Genomic DNA, 15,645 nt, shown 5'->3' with positions numbered 1-15,645 from the left:
CATTCAGGGTTTGGGGGGCAGGTGGGGGTGGATGGGGTTTTGGGGGTGAGATGGGTGGGAGCGGATGTTTTGGAGACAGGCCGGGGGGCTCACACGCAGTGTGCTGTTGCCTCAGCTCATGAATAGGGAGCAAATTACACAGAAAACTCCAAGCCCCAGAGGTAATCAATTAACCAAATAATCACGAAATGAATGAAATCAATAATGAACGAAATAGTGCCCACCCATCTCGGTCAAATAATTGAGGTTCCTCTATATACTGAGCTGCAGCATGAATTTCAGTCCCTCAAAACTAGTGCCCATGAATTAGTTGACCAAATGAGCTGAACCTTTAAAATAGTCTTTAAAAAAAGTCACTTTTACACGAGTATGTATGGCAACAACTCTCATATTAATGGCCCTTGGTCTGGAATCATATGCAATTAATTTTCTCTTCATCTACCTGATCAAACTCTGATAACTGACTTGAAGATTTACTATCAGGTCATCAATAATCTTCAGGTCCTATACTGTTGGATCTTTCCTGTTTTTGTGTGCATGCAAGTAAGAATGTGTTTAAATGTGTTTCCCTATTGCTTCTCTGGGTTCCATTCATGTATATATCTTGCTTATGTGATATCCATTCTATTTGTGTTGATTAGTTCACGGTAAATAGCAATTTGTCTACTTCTTTACAGAAATGCTCACTGTTGTATTGCTTTTACAGAATCTATACATTTTCTTTCAAATGTATTCAATGGAGTTTTCTTTCAATTCCCTGAATCCCAAGTATTTTTTTCTTGAATTCCCTTTGGCCACATACCACAGTTAGAAGGCCGCTACCAAATGCCTCTTTACAATTATTAAGTGCACAATAACAACTTCAAAATGTGATGTCCAATTTTCCCCATGGCCAATATTTCTGTAAGGGCATGGAGGTAGTGTGGCCCTTGAAATCCAAAAACTATTTTGAATTAGAAATTCAAAACTATACTTTACAGACTTCACAAAGGAATCTGCATGCATAAATGTTTTCTGGCAAAAGAATAATCTGGAAGAGGATCCCCTTTGATATACATATAGTTATTCGATGTGTTAATAATCCTCTATACGTTGCTGTATCCCTTGTTCAGTATGCAATCAGCGAGGCTTAATCAAGGTAAGCATATCCTTCTTAGCACTGTCAAAGAATTTCCATTTAATGAAAACAGGACACAATTTTTGCTTCCCACCAAACTGTCAACCAAAGACCAGTTCAAATGCCAACAAAACCAAAATGATGGATAATCTGTTGTGTGAAAGACAGTGAAATCCCATGTCCTTTCGGTATCACCACAGCCAAATTAGGGGTCAGAAGATGGAAAATAGATTATTTTCCATCTCTCTTGAATGGGGACTCAAGTGCAACCTTAAGATTAGCAAATATTGGAAACTAAAGATCATTCCTGGGATGATTCTATATCACTGAGCTAGTGAACTATCATGATTAATTTGTAAACCAACTGAGCAATTATTACCCATTAGCTGCAATGGATAGGAACATACAGGATTGTATTTATGCAATATATTTTATTTCAAACTGGAAGAAATTCACGGTTTACATTTAAAATTCACTATATATTGAAAACTACAATTATGCTTTTGGTTCCAACTACCTTTAAGCCAAAGGTCATCTTTGAGGGCATCTGCAAAGGCAATAGCTCCAGCATCACCAATTAGTGTATTACAATTCATAGTAATGCGCCGCAAACCAGTCATACAATCTAGGTCAGGATGCCTATAACGAAGACTCTCTGCCCAGACTTGACTGTGCCTTTTTGTTGCTTGATACTGTATAAAACATAAGCACATAACCTTACAGTTATTGCGCAAGGCAAACATTTATGTTGAATTGCTACTATATTTGTGATTTAAAACTGCGAAGTATAATACTTCAGAAGTAAGAAACTATAAAAACCTACCTTAATAATGCCTGTCATATGCTGTGCTCCACGCCATGTTAAGTTACAGCCTGTGAAGTTGACTATTTTGATGGTTGCTGAATTCTTCACATTCTGACAAATGACTAAATAAAAACCATTAGATTTTATGAGCTGTGATTATTAAACATTACGAATCCCTTAGTAATACAAACGCGGTGGAAACAGTAACTTACTTTCCAGTCCTTCATCTCCAATTGGACAATGAGCTAATGAAAGGTTCTGTAGTGTTTTTGTCCTGGATAGACCCTAAAAAAGTTTGCACATGACACTTATAATTAACATTTCAAAAAGGAATTATGAACATTATATACAAAGTGCATTAGCATTTTCTGGTTACCACAATTATATTTGAAAGATTCGTATTGACCAATTTCCTCCTTTATGATTAACTAATAATTGCCATTTGATAAATCGAGTTAAGTTTCAATGTTTTAGACAATTTTGAAAGCTTCGGTTCCCACATGAACAGGAAGGCAGGGAGGAAACAATTCTGTGTATCAGCAACTGGGAAACCTGGAAGTGCTAAGGATTTAGCAGCAACATCATGTTGATGTTTTTTTTCATTATGTTTCCCATTTAGCAACCACTGGCTTGGTAGGAAATCTGCAGTTTTAAGGTGATTAATATGGTTGTGACTTGATGAAAGAGCAGTGCTTCAAAAGCTAGTGCTTCCAAATAAATCTGTTGGACTATAACATGGTGCTGTAAGATATTTAAGGGAATTGGTACACTGGGTGGAAAGAAACCTTTCCTTGGCGAAGTCTGGGACAAGCAGGCATATAAGAGACATAACTTTAACCTTCAAATCAGAACAGGAACACGCAGGAAAAATGTTCAAAAATACATCTTCTCACACAAAAGATGAAAGTAGCATGGAACACTCTCCCTCAATTAATAATTTAAAATCTAAGATGGATAGATGTTTTTTTGGATAAGGGTTTGAAGAGTTGTGGACCTTGAGGCATGGGCAATTGAGAACCATCATGCCAATTAATGACAGAACAGATTCAAAGGGTTAAATGGCCTATTCTTATTCCTACATTCTTATTCAAAAATTTAATTTTGAGTAAGTTTACTTGCTGCAATCTAAAATGTGACATCAATCTACAATCTACTGCACTAAGTTAAATCATTTGTTTTCTTCAGAAATATGCCCAGATTCCCGTTAATACAGAAAAGTCCCTCTGATGAGTGGACCAATAACCTCAGGTTAGATTTAAAATCACATTAAAAAGCAAAAACATTGAAAAGGCAGTTAAGAACGGTTTCCCCAGTTAGACAGCTGTTGAGATCTGGAATACGCCACCCGAAAAAGTGCTGGCAAGATTCTGGAAATAATTTAGAATGAGTGTGGACAATACATTTTGATCGGGAAATTATAGGGTTACAGACAAAAATAAGGAATCTGGGGCTGTTCTTTTGAAGAGTCAAAAGGTACAATGGGCAAAATTGTTTCCTTCTGTGCTTTAGGTATCTATGATTCTCTGTATGATTGAGGAAGCGCATATGTCATTCATCTTAAGAATGTACTTGAACATACTTCTGTCAGTAATGAACAAAAATTACCAGAGTTATGTTTTCATGGTAATACTATCTTGATGTTTCCTCACCTTTGTTAATGTCAGAAGATCTCCGTGTCTCAAAGGTAATCCTTCTAACTCCAAGGTTTTTAGAGCACTGGAAACACTCAGAGAATCTCTAACTGATTTGCACAATTGAATTGTAAAATCTTTGGACCTGATGGCTGGTATGCGCTTCCTGATGTTCTGTTTACATCTTTCACTCCCTTTAGAAAACAAAAACAAGAAAAAAAAACAAAACTACAAATGAACAATTACATGAAATTTGCCCACACCAGTGCTGCAAACACAATCAACTCAAGGATCCATTCATCCCCTTTTAGTCATCAGGTTTCCTGAGCCCTAAGAAGCCTGCCCTCCACAGCCAAAGTTGTACAATGGAACTTTGCTTTCATCTCACTTTCACATGAAATGTGTGTCAAACAATATGCATAAACTTGCCCTTTGGTTAATTAATGTCAAAGACTTGGCCAGGAGAATCTTTTAAAATTCTGTTTACTACATTATTCTTGCACAGAATTTTCCAGTTTACCTTCAATATTTTGTCTCATTATTTTACAAAGATGCAAGTTTTTTTTTAAACACTACAAAAACTGACCAATTAGCCTAACTGATTTACAATGGTATAACTACGAAATCTCACTATCATCAAAAAAAAACAAAAGAATGCTGTAAATCAGAAACAAAAACAGAAGTTGCTGGAAAAGCTCAGCAAGTCTGGCAGCATCAGGGAAGAGAAATCACAATTAACCTTTCAGGTCAGAACAGTTCCGAAAAGGGTCATTGACCTGAAATGTTACCTCTGACTTCTCTTCACAGATGCTGCCAGATGTTGAGCTTTTCCAGCAAGTTCTGTTTTTCTCACTAGAATTAAATTGTTCTTCTTTGCTTTCTCCTTTCATGCATTAATCCAACTTCCCTCAAATTTACTTTATGGTATTCTCATTAATTTATTAATGTGGTAGCATAGGTCCATTTTGATTATTTTCTTTTAAAGTGAATATGAATTTAATAACTCATGATACTTTCCCAATGTTCAGTGATTGTTTCAATGATCCTGAATAATTTACATCAGCCTAATCTTAGTACATACACTTGCCTTTCACTTCCTAGTACACAATACATTCCTTAATAGATTCACATTGAAAAAACTTCAATATTTGTCAATTGAGATACTGTCCTCAGCAATCATTTTCTGGAATAGTTTAACACCATCTACACATTGGATACATGGCACAGAAACAGGCCAAGAATGTGGTGCTGGAAAAGCACAGCAGGTCAGGCAGCATCTGAGAAGCAGGAGAATTGACGTTTTGGGCAAGAGCCCTTCATCACGAAGGGCTTATGCCTGAAATGTTGATTCTCCTGCTCCTCAGATGCTGCCTTACCTACTGTGCTTTTCCAGCACCATACTCTCTACCCTGATCTCCAGCATCTGCAGTCCGCACTTTCTCTGCAGAAACAGGCTAGTCAGCTCAAACATGACCATTTAAACTCGGCTTAAGGTTTCTCCCGTTTTTTCACATCTAAATTTACCAGTGCAAATATCAATTGCCTTCTCCTTCAAGTGTTTGTCTAATTTGTCCGTAAGTGCATCAAACCACACACTTCAGTTGTTACTTGCATTCTCTGGGCAAGAGGTTTTTTCTGTATCTCCTACTCAATTTCCTGGGTTGGAACTTTCACCCTTCCTGGTATAGCAAGAGTAATGATAATGGAGGTGACTGAGCTGAAAATGAGAATGAAAATAATCAGATTCTTGACTTCAAGAGAAATTTTCAGCAACTTTCCCCTCAACTCTTAAATGGCAACTTCAGAATCTTTCCCTTGAGTGGCAAATAGTTTACTTCCATATTGTTATTAGCCCAATTCGCCCTATTTACATTGTACTTCCAATTCTCCTCTCCTCCATTGAGAAACTAGATGGCACAAACACCTGACTGATTAAAAAAGAGCAGGTAACTGGCCACCACAGTTCACCAAATGCCCAATGACAGCCAGCATCCAACTACCTTTTCTGCACAATGTTCCTGCATGGCCCATGGCCACCATTCCCCTTGACCCTTCATCCACACAATTCAATTTCAGCAAACCACCATCCTCGTGACATCAGCATGCTTGTCCTTGAACCGACTCAGGCACTGGGCCTTTAACACTCCATTTTGGAGATGAGGGACACCCATGACTTACAGTAGCCTACCAAGTTGCTCTATATGCAAGGTCAGCCAAACATCTCAGGCATCTATATAGGATGCTTTTTCACTGACACAGATACAGGCATTTTATGGCTCTCAGCTTGCATTGTTAGCAACTACTGATTTTCAAATTTACTTGAAAACTCCAACTGTGAGTATGTGACTCTGTTTTCTTAGAGCACACAGACTTTAACACTAGGTTGCAAGCTACCAATCTCTGGATAGGTGATATTATTGCTTTTCAGCACACAAGATCTTGAGTACCAAGTTATAGGATTCAGCCTCAATGATTTACACTTTTTGGGAGGGAAGAAGGGAGGGAGAAGCAGACAGCCTGTGATGGTTGCAACACTGAATAGTGAATGTACCATTCAAACAAGGGATGGTCATATCATTGTATATCAACAGGCATCAACATCACAGATGCAGCATATGCTAGTAGCTGATGCAGCAAGCAAACTGCAATGCTTCAAGTTAATGGTAATGTGTTGAAAGAGACCATATATTTTAACTTTTTTTTAAACGAACAGCAACTGAAATGGAAGCTGGAATGTTATGAATGGAATACTAGGAAAATTTTGCAACTTGATCAGCAAGTTTTGTATATGGTTGAACTATGCAATACAATGTAACTTTTTTTTTAAAAAAAGGGAGGAGAATGAGATTGAACTGCACCAAGAATACTTCAAGTTAGTGAAGCTGTGCCTCACACCAGCCCTCTGACTGGCTGACCTGCAGTGTTGAAAGGCTGCAAGTGCCAAGTAGCAGAATGGAAGAGATACCCACAGCCTGCAGACAGAAGATATCATCTCTCCCCTACTCACTCTCCTTTTGAGGAAAAAGATGAAGAAAAAACAAGACAGCTTAAAAGAAAGAATTCATACAAGAAAAGACCTATGTTCACCTGCTGTTTTAAATAATCGACTGTCTCGGTCCGATAATAATATATTATTACTGCAACAAAAAAAAACAAGAAAACAACTTTCCACCTTGTAGTCTGGACTTTGATCTTTGGAACATTGTTTACTGGGTCTATATTATTTTTCCAATCATAATAAGTGTAAACCATTTGTTTTTTATCTGTCCTAATTATATTGTGCACGTATATTTTTGAGATTTTGATTTTCATTGCTTATGTTCAGGTTAAGCGTGTTAAAATAAAAATAATTTTTTAAAAACAATTGTTGCTGAAGAGATCTGGTATGAATTGTCATGAGTAGCAGTCAGGTAGATTGGTCACTTTGGTGGTCTCATTTGGATTTTATCGAGTTAAACGTTTTGTGATAGCTTGTGCTTTATCAGCACACTTTCCCCATTACATTGTCACAGTGTGAAAATCAAAGAAGGAATGTCCTTTGCTAGGTGAAGGAATACAACATTTAGGACGTATTGCTACAGAAGGTCGGTAAAGGGATTTGTATGCTACCAGACTAGGCAGTTGACTGTGGTCAATCAGGCACTAGGCCCTCCAAGAAACCAGGGATCAGTGTACTGGCAATCCAGGAATTGGGTTACACACATTCCTAGAAGCCAAGTGTAAACAGTCCAGAGATTACTGATAGGTCAGTTAGGATACTGAGGAGACATTAGTCCCAGGATGGCTGAGTCCAGACATGCTGCCAAGTCTGTTCACAGGCTAGCCACAGTCAGTCATGGATGTTTGGTCAATAATGGTCAGGGAGCTTATCAGGAGGAAGTCTATAGAATTCTAGGTATGGTTTTACTGTATTAGGTTACTGAGAAAATGGCATCTGTGATCAGGGGCAATTGCAGGTAGTAGGCTAGCATCCTATTTTTATTTGGAGGGCATTAGGGAGACCGAAAACTCTTGATGGGGGATGGTGGGTTTCAAACAGGTCACAGTAACTCTAGCCTCTCGATGGGGAGTGTGTAGGACCAACAAGGGTATGAGAATTACAAAAGTCAGGTGGGTACAGTGGGAACGTTATTTGTGATGTAAAGGGACTTAACAGAAACAGGGAAATATTAAAACATTATCGGGGCCATCAGGGCAGCAACAGAATAGGAACTCAAAGGATGGGGCCATTTTCATCAGAGCAGAAACTGCACATCACACATGTGAACTTCAAGTTGGAACCATGTTGCCACATCAAATTAAAAGTCAGTTGCATAAAAACTTTAAAAATGGCAACTACTGCAAAGTTGACAGAGAAGGTTAATATTTCTTTCATACAGAAGGGGACTAAACAAGCTTGGTTTTGAGACCCTTCTCGTTCAACTGTATTAATCATACAACCACTAATTAAGTAATGTCTTCCAATTGGTTTCAATTTATTCAAGAGCATAAATTTCAAATTATTACTTCAATCAGTGAGTATTACATTGACTGCATTATTGTCTCGTCATGTGAATTAAACAAAATGTCATGATAACAAGGAAATCAGAAGTGGAATCTAAAGTTCCTATTTGCCAGCCACATTCCATATAGTACGTTCTGGAGGACAGTCCATCATAGCTGCCAGATTCTCTCACTCAAATGTAGAGAATACAAGGGCATGGAGTGCAATCTGGGAAAGAGCCTTATCTTGGGAGGGATGGGAATAGCTATTGTCATGGAGTGTTACTAGCAAAATTCAATCCCAGAGTGGCATAAACGATTTTGTTGTCCACCAGGCAATTGGTTCAGGGAACATACCTCAAAGCTCCCTTTCAAATTAATGATATTACTTCCTTGGGAAGTCTCTAAGAGAGAAAAACGTATGGGTCAGGAATCCCTTCAAAACTTTTATGCCGTCTTTGTGATATTACCCACAGCTCACATGGAAATTTCCATCGCTGGAACCATTGTGAGTCTGATAATTCTATGATGACAACAAAGAAAGACACAGTGATGAGAACATCTTGCACAAACCCAGGAAGAACATTAATTGCTGCACATCATCCAAAGGGAGAGAGTAGAAGGACAAGATACACCAAGAAGGTGCAGGCAAATATGATACTCCAGAGTTATAAATCTCACTGCCATTTTCTTCAACTGCCTGAAAGACAGTACAAGATGACAATTAAGGATGTCCTGCAATATTATCTCCAAATTGTAGAAATGGTCGCGAAGATTTGCGCTCACAAGGACTGAATGGAAATCCCATCCTGATAACTGTCAAGAGCACAGCTATACTATTTTTTAATGCTCATAAAAAGCTGTATCATTAAAACATAGAAAATAGGAGCAGGAGTAGACCTTTGAGCTTGCTCCACCAATCTACATGATTATGGTTGATCATCCCAGTTCCCTGTTCCTGCTTTCTCCCCAAATCCTTCGATTCATTGGCCCCAAAGACTATCTAACTTCTTGAAAACATTCAATAGTTTCATCTCAACCAATTTCTTTGGCAAAGAATTCCACAGGTTCACTACTCTTTGGGTAAATAAATGAGGCTTACCTCTTTCTGATCCTGCAACCTGATTGTGCACTCCTCAATCATCAGGGAACATCCTTCCTGCATTTACTCTGTTTAGTCCTGTTAGCAATCTAGGATTTCTATTAGATTCTACCCTCATTATTCTAAACACCAGTGAATAGGACCCTCACTCTTCATTCCAGATAATCCTTCATTGCACTCCCTCCATAGCCAGACCTACCTTCCTCAGGTAAGGAAACCAAATATACACACAATACTCAAGCTGTAGTTGCACTCCAGACTTACAGAATTGCCATAAGACAGCCCTGCTCTTGTACTCAATTCCCCTCACTATGAAGGCCAATGTTGTCTTCCTCACCACCTGCTGCAACTGCATGCGTATTTTCAGCAACTGGTGTGCAAGGACGCCCTGGTCCCCTTTTCTAAATTTATCGCCATTCAGGCAATAATCTCTTTCCTGTCTTTGCTAGCAAAGTGGATAAACACATTTATCCACATTATACTTTATTTGCCATGCATTCACTCAACTTGTCCAAATTACATTGCGGTATCTCTGCATCCTGCTCAGAGTTCAACCTCCTATCCAGCTTTGTGTCATCTGCACACTTGTTGTTACTATTGATTTAGGCAAAAGTGAGGACTGCAGATGCTGGAAATCAGAGTCTACATTAGTGTGGTGCTGGAAAAGCACAGCAGGTCAGACAGCATCCGAGGAGTAGGAAAATCGAAATTTCAGGCAAAAGCCCTTCATCAGGACTTATTATTGATTTAGATGAGGGAACTAAGTATATATTCCTTTCCAAAGAAACTGGTGATCTGTGTGGCATCTGCCATACTTTCAAGCATAAATGCATCCAGAATATTACCAATGCTGCTCTCACCAGAGCACACTTTTTCATATCCTTACTGCTTGACAATGATAGCCAAGCAGCTAGCATATTGGCACAGGCACAGAGAGCTATTTTCTTCACTCATATTGTTTCAAGAGTGTCTGATCACCAACCTGTGACATTTGTGAACGGAAAAGGCTTACATTCTATTAATGGTCAATTTTGGAGATCTGCGCAAGATATCCTGGGGGATGTTGTGATTCATGCATAAAAATCTTTCATATGCTTACCCCCTTTAACAGGTTCTCAGGCCATACAAGAATGTCTGCTAGTGTACAAGGCTTCTCACTCCAAAAAATGGCTCATGACACGTTTACAAAAGCCTCAGGCTGACTCAGAATGAGATAAAATGCTGCTCATGCTTCAAATAGGGCTATAGTGGAACAGGCCATAGGCTTACTAAAGCTGAGGTTTTGAAGGCTGGGCCATTCTGTGTGGACCATAAAATATGGACTTTCTGCAGTTGCAAGGAAAGGTGCCATTGGGCTGTGTGGGGGTATTGGAGTGAAGGAAGAGTGGACTAGTATGAGCCAAAGGGAATAATCCTGGCAGAAAGCTGACAAGGGAGGAAAATGTGTCTGGTGGTGACATCCTCAAACCCTGCTTCCTGTACAAACTCTACACCATTTTCCCAGCTCTCCCAGTTTCCATTGCATCTGTTCAAATGACACGGGAGCCTTTGAAATGTCCACATTCTTCCTCAACAGATGATTCCCCAGCACTATTGTTGACAGGGGCCTCAGCCAGGTCCGATTCATATCCTACACTTCAGCCCTCACCCCCTCTCTTCCCTCCTGCAACAGCAACACTGTTTCCCTATGCTCAGTTCTGATTTCCATCTAACAGCATAAAAGAGAGAGACACTAGAATAGATGCAAGAACAAACCAGGTTTCCAAAGATAACAGAACTGAGGTTATAACCTGGGAAAGACCAAGTATGATGGGCTCTCTTTCAAAAAAAAATCAGATCAACCATGATCATAATGAATAGCAGAGCAGATTTGACAAGTTTAAAAGCCTACGTTTCCTTATTCATAAGCTCACATGACCTATTTGAATTTTTTAAATAAAAGGTTTAATAGAAAGCCTTATCTGTATCTTCTCTATATTATTTTATGATTCTCCACTGTAAAGTTAGTCATTTTAAATTAAGTACCTTACCTGTTTCCCCAAGGCCAGGTTGATAGTAACTTCTAACAGCAAGGAAAGTTAAATTCTTACTGACACTAATACAGCTGAAAATCGGTGCCCACTCAGATAGCTTGATCCAGTCAGCATTAATGTCCAAAACACCTTGATTTAAATTTGCCTTCACAGCTTTTAGTGGAACAAGGTCATGCAGAGCACACAAGTGTTCATAATATGCTTCAAAATCCATTGGCCCTTGCTAGCACAGGTGAATGGAATCGATCATTTGACGTGATTCTGGGAAAACAGTGAGGGAAAGAACTGTCACCATTTGCAACTAAGAAATTTTGAACTATACCGAGCACCCAAAATAAGGAATGGAAAACCTAGTAACAGCAACAGGAAGTCATTTGGTCTTGTGACTGAATGGCAGACATGACAGCATGGGGATGGGAGGGTGGGAATGTTGCAGACTGACACATTCTAAGGTCCAGGACCACATGCGGATGGATGCCCTAAAGCTTGGGGCAGTTGTCGCCAAGGCGTAGCGGGGAAAGTCTGGGGAAAGTGAGGTCATTCTGATGACGTTAAGGGGGGTATAAAAACCGAATGAAGTGCAGATGCTGTAAATTAGAAACTAAAACAAAATTGCTGGAAAAGCTCAGGTTTGGCAGCATCGGTGAAGAGAAATCAGAGTTAACATTTCAGGTCAACAACCCTGAGGAAGGGTCACCGGACTAAAACGTTAGCTCCGATTTCTATTCACAGATGCTTTTCCAGCAACTTCTGTTTTCGTTTTAAATGGGGATTTGTTCAGTTATCGGACCCTCCCGGTGCCCCAATTGCATGTAAATGTAATCTTACACAAAAAAGATATCCCTTTGGTTTGTTTGTAAAGTCAAACTCCAATGTGAGTTTATCTCCAAATAATACTGCACAGAACCGAACTGCTTTAATGACTCTGTGCATGTGTGTGTTCATGAATAAGGTATATTTTTAAATTAAAGAAGGGTGAGATGGGAGAGGAGGGCGGAGGCCGAGCTGGGAAGTGGGGTAGGGGGGAGGGAGGAAGATAGGGGCGAGGGTTTCGAGGGCTGCAGAGAGTAGGGTAGGATGATGGGATGCCAGAGGATAGGGGTGAGCAGAAGGAAGCAAGGAAGAGGGAGGAGGATCCAGCGAGTGGAGGAGGCGATGAGATTTGAACCGATGTCTCCGGAGGGTCAGCCCAGTGCATTCAGCAGGGGAATGTCGCAAGATGAAAACAAACATCTGCTGAATGCTCAGAATCCGTGCTCGCCACTCATTGCACATGGCAGTACCCCCTCCCAGCGGTTAACTGCTCGGTGCCTTGCTAACGGACACAGACCCTGGTTTTACTCACCGATCCAGCTCCAGCCGTTACCGATGCTCACTGCGGCTGCGCGGCCCTGGACTGTGAGCGCGGGCGCTCCCGCCGGCTCCAACCGTCCACCCACAAGATGGCGGCTGCTGACCGGGGCTGTGCTGTGGCTGTACTGGTACTGAGCGTCTTGAGTTGTTTATCATCCGGGACTGATGTCAGCTCAAACCTAAAGCACGGATCGCAACGGAAATAGTTTATGACCATTTGTTTTTCTTTTGTAAAGCCCTCCTATTTGACTCACTTTCTTTTTGCTATACTCGAATGGAGCGTTTATTAAGCATCCTTCCTTAGTTGCTCAGCGGGTCCTTAAGAGTTAACTACAATGCAAATTAAAAGACGAAAAGGCGCGATTAAGGTCTTTTTCAGTAACATGCAGGAACAAATTATTGCAGAAGCAGTAATCTGTACTGAAAACAACAAATGCTGGACATCGCGGCGGTGTCCCCCTCCACACCAGCTCTGGTGAAGATTTATGGAGACTCGAAACGTTAGCTTGCTGTCTCCATGGATGCTGACTTTTTCAGCAACACAGTCAGTTCTTCTATAATGTAATGGTTGCGTTCTTGTGTAACCCTGCGTCATATAAAAATCGTACTTTAGAAACAGCGCGAAAAGTGTCGGCGTAGTAGTCGCGTTGTTGCCAACACACATTTCAAAAGTTCACGCTTTTGAAACAGCAACCCCAATTCATCAATCACATGATAGCAAATATCACGTTGACAAAATGCATATTATAATAGAATGGCATATACTTAAGTTCTGCACGATCAAACAGCCGTTACTTATTTCATTATGTTTTTTTACCCTCTTTCAGAAATGCAGGATTATGTTATCGAAAGTGTATAATAATATCAAAATGTTGCACTTGCTAAAGTTATTAAATCTTACAAAACAAATTCGTGTTTTCTCAGGTTAAGTTGGAAGTGATTGGATTGTGTTACACAATAGTGGAGCAGAGGAGACTGAGGGGGGATGTGATTGAGTAGTCTAAAATTATGAGAGGTATAGATTGGCTCGACAGGAAGGAACTTTTCCCTTGTTAGAGGCACCAATGACTTGGAGGCATACATTTAAGATAAGGGGCAGGAGGTTTAGGCGAGATGTGAAAGTGATGGAATCTGGAATTTATTGCTTGTAAGGGTGGAGAGTGTGTTGCTAGAAAAGCACAGCAGGTCAGGCAGCATCCGAGGAGCAGGAGAATTGATGTTTTGGGGCTTAAGCCCTTCAGGCATCATGAAGGGCTTATGCCCAAAATGTCGATTTTCCTCCTCGGATGCTGACTGACCTGCTGTGCTTTTCCAGCACCACACTCTCAACTCCGATCTTCAGCATCTGCAGTCCTCACTTTCTCCTCCTTGTAAGGGTGGTAGAGTCAGAAACATTTAAAACATTTAACTAGTATTTAGATGTGCCAAGTGATGGAAAATGGGATGTTAATAGTTAGGTGTTTGTTTTTGACTAGATTAGACTTGATGGGCCAAAGAGCTATTTTCTGTGCTGTAGACTTCTATAATTAATAAATGGATGGTCTTTTGTATCTAGCAATTGTTTGCAAATATACTGGAGTTGTATATTGCAAGAGGAGAAAGTAAGGACTGCAGATGCTGGAGATCAGAGCCGAAAATGTGTTGCCGGAAAAGCGCAGCAGGTCAGGCAGCATCCAAGGAACAGGAGAATCGACGTTTCGGGCATCAGCCCTTCTTCAGGAATCAGGATTCAGGAATCAGGATTCCTGAAGAAGGACTGATGCCCGAAACGTCGATTCTCCTGTTCCTTGGATGCTGCCTGACCTGCTGCGCTTTTCCGGCAACACATTTTCGGCTTGTATATTGCAAGAGCCAATATTATTGTTTACTTGGAACCTCAAAACTCATTGGTAAAAAAAAATTGAGATGAGACAGTGCTATCTGTGAAAAATGATGTCATCTTTGGTGTCCTCTAAGTTTCTAACCTTTCTGGTTAAAGATGGAGGTAGAATCAAAATGCATTGTGGACAATGCACCTGTGGCACATTCCCGCCAACTGCTATCCATGTGATTGGGTGACGTTCCATATGTCTGTAATGAAGCATAAAAGAAAGCAAAGTAGTGCTTAAAACAGAATTACTCTGTTATCACTTATACTGATACCATGTAACCATGAGGAAGGATGTGTGATAATGAACATCAATTAAAGTTTAAAATGAAGTGATCACCATTGCAAGAAAATGTTTGGAAGATCAGGGTGAATGAGGAAATAAAAATTGAACAGAATTTAAAAGAATTCATGAACTGACAAAAAATGACTGTCAAATGTCTACTGCTAAAATAACCGTGATGAAGTGTATAAAGCAGCAGTAAAATAGAAACAGAGTGCTGGAGGAACTCAGCAGGTCTGACGGAAAGAAACAGAGTTAATGTTTTGATTCTAAACTTATTGTTTCTCCACAGAAGTTGCTAGAACCACTGAGCTTCAACAGCATTTTTGTTTTCAGCATTTTGCCTTTAAGGCCGTGTTGAACCTGCATTTACTGGAGAAGTTTAAACCATGGGAATGAACCTATAAATTATTTTGCATTAAAATAAGGACAATTTAGCTGTACAGCCAGTGAATCTTTCCTTACACATTTGGACATTTAGAAGCAAACAGCAGACAGGAAGGAGAATGGATTTCAAAAGTAAAATTTGAACAGAGTAGTTAAAGGACAATGTTGAAAGGCCAACATCCTAATGAAGTTTTAAAAGAGAAAAGATTTGCTGAATCCAGAAGGATAGTCAGAAGTCAATGGTGTATTTTTTGAGTTGGGTTTAATCAGACCAAACCAAATGTATAGTTTTCTCATCCAGGACATGGAAACGGAATAACAGAAAGTTAAGGGAACAGGAGTAAAGTGAATTCTTAATTCACAGAATGCTGAAATTTCAAGCACTCATCCAAACTGAAATTTAAACCCTGAATATCAAAAATTGGCACAACAACTAATGATGGCTGTCTATCATACTGTATGGTGCTGTAGCCCAGTACGACCATTGATGCAATGGCAGATTAGGGCCACAGTGGTAACATTGATTATTAACAATGTCCTTTTCTGGCTGCCTGGGACATTTTCCCCCCACCAAGTCTCTGTGGG

The 15,645-nt window shown here is 39.9% G+C and overlaps 1 protein-coding gene across 1 annotated transcript in view; it reads right to left on the bottom strand.

Moving 5' to 3' along the window:
* The window catches only part of LOC140486332 (phosphoserine aminotransferase-like), a 168,693-nt gene extending 155,654 nt beyond the window's left edge, over positions 1 to 13,039 (bottom strand). Inside the window, exons 1-6 of the mRNA XM_072585318.1 lie at positions 12,516 to 13,039; positions 11,168 to 11,431; positions 3,572 to 3,747; positions 2,135 to 2,207; positions 1,941 to 2,044; positions 1,635 to 1,809 (exon numbers count right to left, since the gene is read on the bottom strand). Of these exons, the coding sequence (XP_072441419.1) occupies positions 1,635 to 1,809; positions 1,941 to 2,044; positions 2,135 to 2,207; positions 3,572 to 3,747; positions 11,168 to 11,384 (745 nt within the window). The 5' untranslated portion in view covers positions 11,385 to 11,431; positions 12,516 to 13,039. The remainder of the gene's footprint in view (positions 1 to 1,634; positions 1,810 to 1,940; positions 2,045 to 2,134; positions 2,208 to 3,571; positions 3,748 to 11,167; positions 11,432 to 12,515) is intronic.
* Positions 13,040 to 15,645: the final 2,606 nt, after the last annotated feature.

Source organism: Chiloscyllium punctatum, chromosome 2, assembly GCF_047496795.1.
Source record: "Chiloscyllium punctatum isolate Juve2018m chromosome 2, sChiPun1.3, whole genome shotgun sequence".
In the NCBI taxonomy this organism is placed as follows: domain Eukaryota; kingdom Metazoa; phylum Chordata; class Chondrichthyes; order Orectolobiformes; family Hemiscylliidae; genus Chiloscyllium; species Chiloscyllium punctatum.
The sequence above is the reverse complement of the archived record's forward strand: the minus strand, read 5'-3'. Positions and strand labels throughout refer to the sequence as shown.